We start from the raw sequence: 6,870 nt of genomic DNA on the forward strand, positions 1-6,870 counted from the left end.
AGTTGTTGTCTTCTTATTCCAAAATTGTCAAACTTACGGACCCAATCCTGCAATAATCTGATTATAAAAATAGTCAAACTTTGTTGTAAATTATTTTGCTAATAGTACTTTGGGGGATGAATAAAAATGTATATCGATAGTTCCCGTATATTTGAAGATAGGTACTAAAATATCTTTAACGAGATTCTAGGAATATTATTAACGGAAAACAAACGGATTTTATTGCTTCTTTTAAATGCATTTTCAACAGTAAACAAGTAGTAAAACTTGTAACCTCGATGCCCGTGTACTCTCTTGTTCTAGTCAATTTTAAAGTTTAAAACATCTTTTGTATCCATGCTAAATCAGAGCAGACAGGTAATATTTGATCACAAAAATTATGTAATCATCTATTTTCTTTAAATAATTTCGAAATTTCAAAAACCTAGTTTTACAAAATTTTCAGCAAATATTACTCTACAAAGTTGTTTCTTGTCTTATTTTGCACATTTTGACTTTATTTGACAAGTTTTCTGAACTGTTATTAACCCTCTAACGCCCATGGTTACTCCAGAGCACAACTAATTTTTGTCTTCAAAATTAAATTTCTCTACAACCATGCAATTTTTCAACCTGGTTCAAACTGCGTTAGTTTATATAAAATGTTAGCTTATAACCATTAAAATCATCCAATTTGGTCGATCCAGTTACGAGTAATGGTCAAAAACGTAAAAAATCTCGATTTTGCTCTGGGCGGGAAGGGGTTAAAACGATTCCAATAAATAATGGAGGAATTTTTAACAAAAAATTGAATAATAGATTTCTCAGCAATTTCGTCATGAAACATTTCGCTTTTTGAAGCATCGGAAAGCTTCCTGTTAGACACTTTTGAAAGAAAAGTTTGTTTTAGAAAATACGCCGTGATTCTAAAATGTATATTAAATTTTATTGCAAATAAAATTGTAAATTTTATTGCAGAAATATAAAATTTCAATCTCCCAGTTTCATTCCCCAAAACAAGTTTTTTAAGTTGAAACTGAATGCAACGGTTCTCCTAAAGCACAAGCTTCACGGTACTTGTAAACAACAATAATACCGTTTCACTCTCAAAGCTCAAGCTTTCCACCCTACACACACACGTGGTATGAATTCGAAATACTGGTATGAATCGCTACTGGTGCGCACCGGAGAGAGCAAAACCATGCAACTCAACAAGAGAGGTGCCTGTCCGTGCTGATGTGACGCTTGGAAAAGCTCGAGTAAAGCGCCATCTGATGGAAGCTTTCTTGAACTAGTGTAATACAAGCGAAGATATGCAGCTGTTAGGCGATTCAAGCGTTGATTAGTTAATTAACAGCCGTTGTTGCGTTTGATTTGGGATATGTTTCATTGATTAGTTGATTCTATTGTTAACTAATGATTGTTGATGATATGTCTAAATTGTTAAAATTTTGCATATGTAACGCTTGCCCTTCTAGTTCAATCATTGGCCGACAGGTGTCAGCCAGGACATAAACTCAAGCTTCTTCTCATATAATCTGTTGCAGAGACACACACCTTCTTATAGGAATTCAAAATGGCGTCCCAAAGGTAAGCTTTTAAGTTGTGTCATCTGTTGGCGGGAATCCGGATTGAATCGGCTTTTCTTACAAATTAAGCACTACCTCTGGCCGGTTCCGGAACCGTACAGCTGTCATTTTCTAGAGGTAGATTTGTGGGCAGGCGTCACTTTCAGAGTTCCGTGAAAATTTCAGTGAAAAACAGTGGAATTTAGTGCAAATCTATCCCGAAATCGCCATGGGCAAGATCGTTTGCGCCATCGAAAAGTGCAGCAGAACGCGCCAAAGTCAAAACAGTGGTTCGCCCTCGCAGCGAATCTCGTTGTTCAGGTAAGCTCGAACCATAACAAAACCGACCCCCTCTAATGAAGTAACCTCTCTCTCTCTCGTAAAGCTTTCCCAAAGACGATGAGGTGCTGGACAAATGGCTGGAGTTTATCAACCAGCATAATGTGAACAAACTGACCAAGGAGACGCTGGACCGGAAACGGCTGCGGTTGTGCCATTTGCACTTCCAGCGGAAGGACATTTCGCACAAGGGCAACAAGGACCGGATTTTGCTGCGCAACTCCGTTCCGGATCGTACGGCGAAAGTGATGTGAGTAAATTGTATGGCGTTTCCAGCGGGGAATTGATTAATTTCGTTTTTGGTTATTTCTGGACGAAAACCGTCCTTGTACGGTTGTTGCGGTTTGAAACGTTATTCGTAAACGATTCGAATTGAATTCCGTTTCAGAATTCCGATTGAGTTGACTGGGTTTCGTCGTAAATTTCTTCATAAAGATTATTTTTACTATAAACATCAATCAAAATACCCATTAAATTACCGGTTTTTTTAATAGAACTCCGTATAAAATTGATAATTCTATAGTTCTATATAACATTAAAATTTGAAAATAGGCTCAAAACCACTAACAAACTGTGATAACTCCTCAATAAAGGTTCGAAACATTTTGCTGTCTTGGGCAAAAATGTGTAATTTTATGTTATAAGGAGCTCTTCAGAACATCGAAGGCCCCGGAAAAGCTTACATTTTGAGTTATCGCAAAAAATATATCCAGAGCTAAAAATTTGGATTCTTCAACAAATTTTCTACTCTACAAACTTTTCCAAAGATCCCCGAGTAGGCCGCGGGTAATCGGCTCCCCTCCCACTAACATTTACACACAAGATCCTCTGTAATTACTCTTAGCTTTAAGTAAAATGTAATTACAAAAGCCGACTCGGTCTTAACTAGGTCCCAGCACCGCAAAGGGACCTAATAAACATATTTTTATGAAAAAAAAAACTTTACCGAAGACACGAAAGCCATAAAGCCCCACCAAACAAAGTTAGATTTTGGTTGACACTTTGGAATGTCGTCACATTGTTCGTCAATAACTTCAAAAGATCTAGCCCTACAACAACTCTTTCGAAGACACAATTTTTCTTGGACGTAAAATAAAGGAGTAAACAGTTTATTTTACTTAATTTTTGCATTCAGAACACTGCATTTAGATTTTGTTATTTGTTAAACTTAAGAGCGAGTCCACGAGCAAAGCATACCCATCTCGCATCGACCTCACCAATCTGCCTGAAGTTTTCAGGGGTTGTTTGTACATATATAACTAGCATCTGGCCAAAATATGAGCACTCTAGGTCAACGGGAAGTGGGGCAAATCGGGACACAAAGTTTGAAGGTTCAAAAACGTCAAAAATCTTAAAAAGGCTATATCTTAAGCAAAATTCAATTTAATTTCAAAATTCAAAATGCATCTGAAAGGGCTTGAAAAATGCAACAAAATGCAAACAAAATGCGTGTTCCTGAGACAATTTCACAATAGAAACATGTATAAAAATGTTTATTTTCATCCATTTTATCCCTTAAAAAAATAAAAGTTAAAAAAAATCTTCGATTCACATTCATTGAAAATCAAGTTCGTTTCCAATGATACTAGATGACACCAGAAAAGAGCAGCTTCTCAATTTTTTTAACTTTCATTTTTTAAAGGGTTAAAATGGATGAAAATAAACATTTTTATACATGTTTCTATTGTGAAATTGTCTCAGGAACACGAATATGATAAAATTATCACCAAGAAAAGGGGTCCCCCGAGCAAAAATTTACAACCAAAAAAATCACTAAAAGTAAAAGTGTCTATTTAATATGTTAAACTGCCTTACCCAAAGCGTTCTCAGTCTCAGATGGTAGTCCTAGATGTCCCCTACAAGCTGCAGGTCGAACCGAGTTGATATCTGGATGGAACACTTTTTTATTTGAGTTTGAAAATTATGCTATTTTTTCACTAAAATGCCAATAACTCTCTTTAGAAATAACCAATTGAGATGCTCTACCCTGCATTTTGTTGCATTTTTCAAGCCTTTTCAGATGCATTTTGAATTTTGAAATTAAATTGAATTTTGCTTAAGTTATAGCCTTTTTAAGATTTTTGACGTTTTTGAATTTTGGCCAGATGCTAGTTATATATGTACAAACAACCCCTGAAAATTTCAGGCAGATTGGTGAGGTCCAAACGACGTCCCATACAAAGGGGTATGCCCTGTTCGTGGACTCGCTCTTAAATTCCGCAAAAATCTGTTCGATAGAGCAATTCGGTGAAATCAAGCAATTCTAATTATTTGCGGTATTTTCAAATGGGTTCTTGTTAAACTTCATTTTTAATGATAAATTTCCAATTTTTCAATCTTTCCACAGAAAACACAAGCCCAAATCGGCTAAAATTCAACCAGAACCCACTTCCGGCAAATCATCTCCAGCTCCAACCTCGCTAACCCCGAACAAGCCACCTCCTGTTGCAAGCACCGCTCCAACACCCTCAACGGCAACCGCTTCCGCAACGGATGAAGCCAGCAAGCCGGACTCCGCTCCGCTGTACCACTCCATCAACGGGTTCGTGGTCGATCTACGCTTCGCCTCCCAGCTGGAGATGTTCCGCCTTCCCAACGGGAAGCTCATCCAGGTCCGCAAGCAAGCCAAGAAGGCTCCGGCGGCGGCCACAGCGGTCGCAGAGCCGGAAGTTGCTCCGCCCGATGGCGAAAAGGAGCAGGTCGTGGAAATACCAAAGGACAAAGCACCGGAAGTGGTTCCGGATGTGTCGGAGAAACAAGTGGAAGTCCCTGTGCTGACGGCGATCCCACCGACCAAAAAGAGATCCGAACGAGTTGCGAAGAAGGGTGCTGCTCCGCCAAAAATGTTGGTTCCACCACCGCCGCCGCCGGAAACGGCGAAACCTGCCGTTCCGGTGCATTACAAAACGTACAAGAACCGTCGGTCGCAGGGTACGGTACTGAGGATTCCCCAGGTTCCAGAGTTAGTGGTGCCTCCAGCGATACCAATTCCGATGCCTGAGGCTCCAACTACGGCTCCGGTCCGCCCTCCAAATCCCATGCCCCAAACCCAGGCCCAGAAGCCTCGTCGGCCAGTCGTGGCACCGTGCCTGACCGCTCTCCAAAGTCTGATCTACAAAAAGCACGACGAAATCACGCCCTTCGACCTGTTTCAGAAGCAGTTCGAGAACCAGCTGATCTCCACCGCGGAGATCGCCCTGCACGTGGTGGCCAAGATCAACAACCTCATCAACTCGAACCCGTTCAAAACGGCCGAAACGGAGCAGGACCTCAAGTACATGTACCACCACGTCGGTTACATCCTAAAATACGCCATCGATCGAATCACCGGGCTTACGGAAACCTGCGCGAGCGACATCAAGAACATGGGCTTCAACGAAAAGGCCGACCTCGGGCCGGTGTTCGGCGCGGCCGTGCAAGACCCGGAACCAACGCCACCACAGGCCGAGACGAGGACCGCGACGGAGACACCGACGGCCACACCAGCAGAACCAGAACCGAAAGAGGCCGACGACGAAGATTGCGCGATCGTAGAGGAACAACCGGACATGATCGAGATCGACTCGGATGACGATGAGCAGGACCAAACCGCCGAACAACCAACCCCCGCCACCGTGCAACCAAAGGTGGAAACCTCGCCACGCCCGCTCAAGATATGCTCGGACACGGAAGATCAACACAACGCATCGCGATCGACCTCCAGCAGCAGCAGCGAGTCGGAGGCGAGTGCCGGCGACGGCGAGCATCAGTTTATAATCAGCGAGATCGATGAGCCGCGCGGGGTAATCCGCCAGGACTCGGAAACGACACTGAAGATCGCTAACGTGATCGAGCAGTACTACGGGGCGGAGTCGGAAGAGGAGGAGGAGCAGGAGGAAACAGCTGAAGCTGGTAAGCAAGCTGAACCGATGGAAGTTGATGAGCAGGATAAGGCAGTGGAATCGCAGGAGAGGAAGGAATCAACCGGGGAGGCGACGGATACGGATGAAGAGGAAACGACCGAGCTGATCGAGATCATCGACGGGGATGATGAGCCGGAGACGGACAACGATCCGGAGTACAGTGTGTTGGAGTGTGGCGACGGGGATTATTATCTGGTTACGACCGATGGGGATGAGGTTTAACGGGCTAAGAGAGTGCAACTGTACAAATTTTGCTTAATTATTTTAAGATTAATTATTTTAATAATGTTCCCAATAAAAGTAACGAATTTGGAAATTAAAACATGACTGTTTTCGATACATTGAGAAACTGAAAAAATCCTTTTAAAAATTTTATAGAAACTAATAAACATTGAAAAATGCACGCTGATTTCAATTGCGTGCTTAAACTATTTTGATGCTAGAGGGTGATGAGCGGGAATTCCCGGGAATAATTGACCATTTTTGGACCCCTCGATTCCCGGGAAATTCGGTCGAGACTCCCGGGAAATTTAAACTTATAAATATCGAAGCAAAATTATGTAAACTAATCAGAAAAAAAACATTTTAAAATTTCAAAATTGTTTAGAACATTGAATGTCCAATGTTTGATGTTCAAGTTCGAATAAACCAATGTTTCTCTAATCTTCTTATTCAGAAAGTGTAAATTTTAACTTATCGAAAATTCCAATAACTATAATTTAGAGAAGCCAAAAAAAGGTGGACCCAAAAATTTCGCAATTTTCAGTGTAAGAACGGGCCTTGACCGATCTTATGCACCAGGTTCCCGACGAACACGCACTGCCCTTACACCTACATCTCACCCTTGCTCTGAGTCCGTACGAGCAGCACGCTAGAACACGCTTTGAGTGTTCGTGCCAGGCATGCACACCTTCTTTTCCGGTTACGCATTTTAACTCGGCCGGGGGTGGTACATTACGTAGGGTTTGATGTAAGTATAAGCGCCTCATCATTTATAGTGTGCCTATCAATTTTCATTAAAGCAAACTGTTTTATTTTAGTTTGAATTCAAAAACTAATTGTTATTTTACTGTGTATTGTTT

General features: G+C 41.6%; 1 protein-coding gene across 1 annotated transcript; it reads left to right on the plus strand.

Annotated features, from left to right (window-relative positions):
* The first annotated feature begins 1,691 nt into the window (after positions 1–1,691).
* Positions 1,692–6,110, plus strand: LOC6049077 (proteoglycan 4). Its single transcript, XM_001865858.2, has 3 exons — positions 1,692–1,868; positions 1,933–2,136; positions 4,234–6,110. Exons 1-3 carry the CDS (start codon positions 1,777–1,779, stop codon positions 6,008–6,010), a joined length of 2,073 nt encoding a protein of 690 aa, XP_001865893.2. The 5' UTR covers positions 1,692–1,776; the 3' UTR covers positions 6,011–6,110.
* The last annotated feature ends 760 nt before the right edge of the window (positions 6,111–6,870 follow it).

This window comes from Culex quinquefasciatus, chromosome 2 (assembly GCF_015732765.1).
Source record: "Culex quinquefasciatus strain JHB chromosome 2, VPISU_Cqui_1.0_pri_paternal, whole genome shotgun sequence".
NCBI lineage: Eukaryota > Metazoa > Arthropoda > Insecta > Diptera > Culicidae > Culex > Culex quinquefasciatus.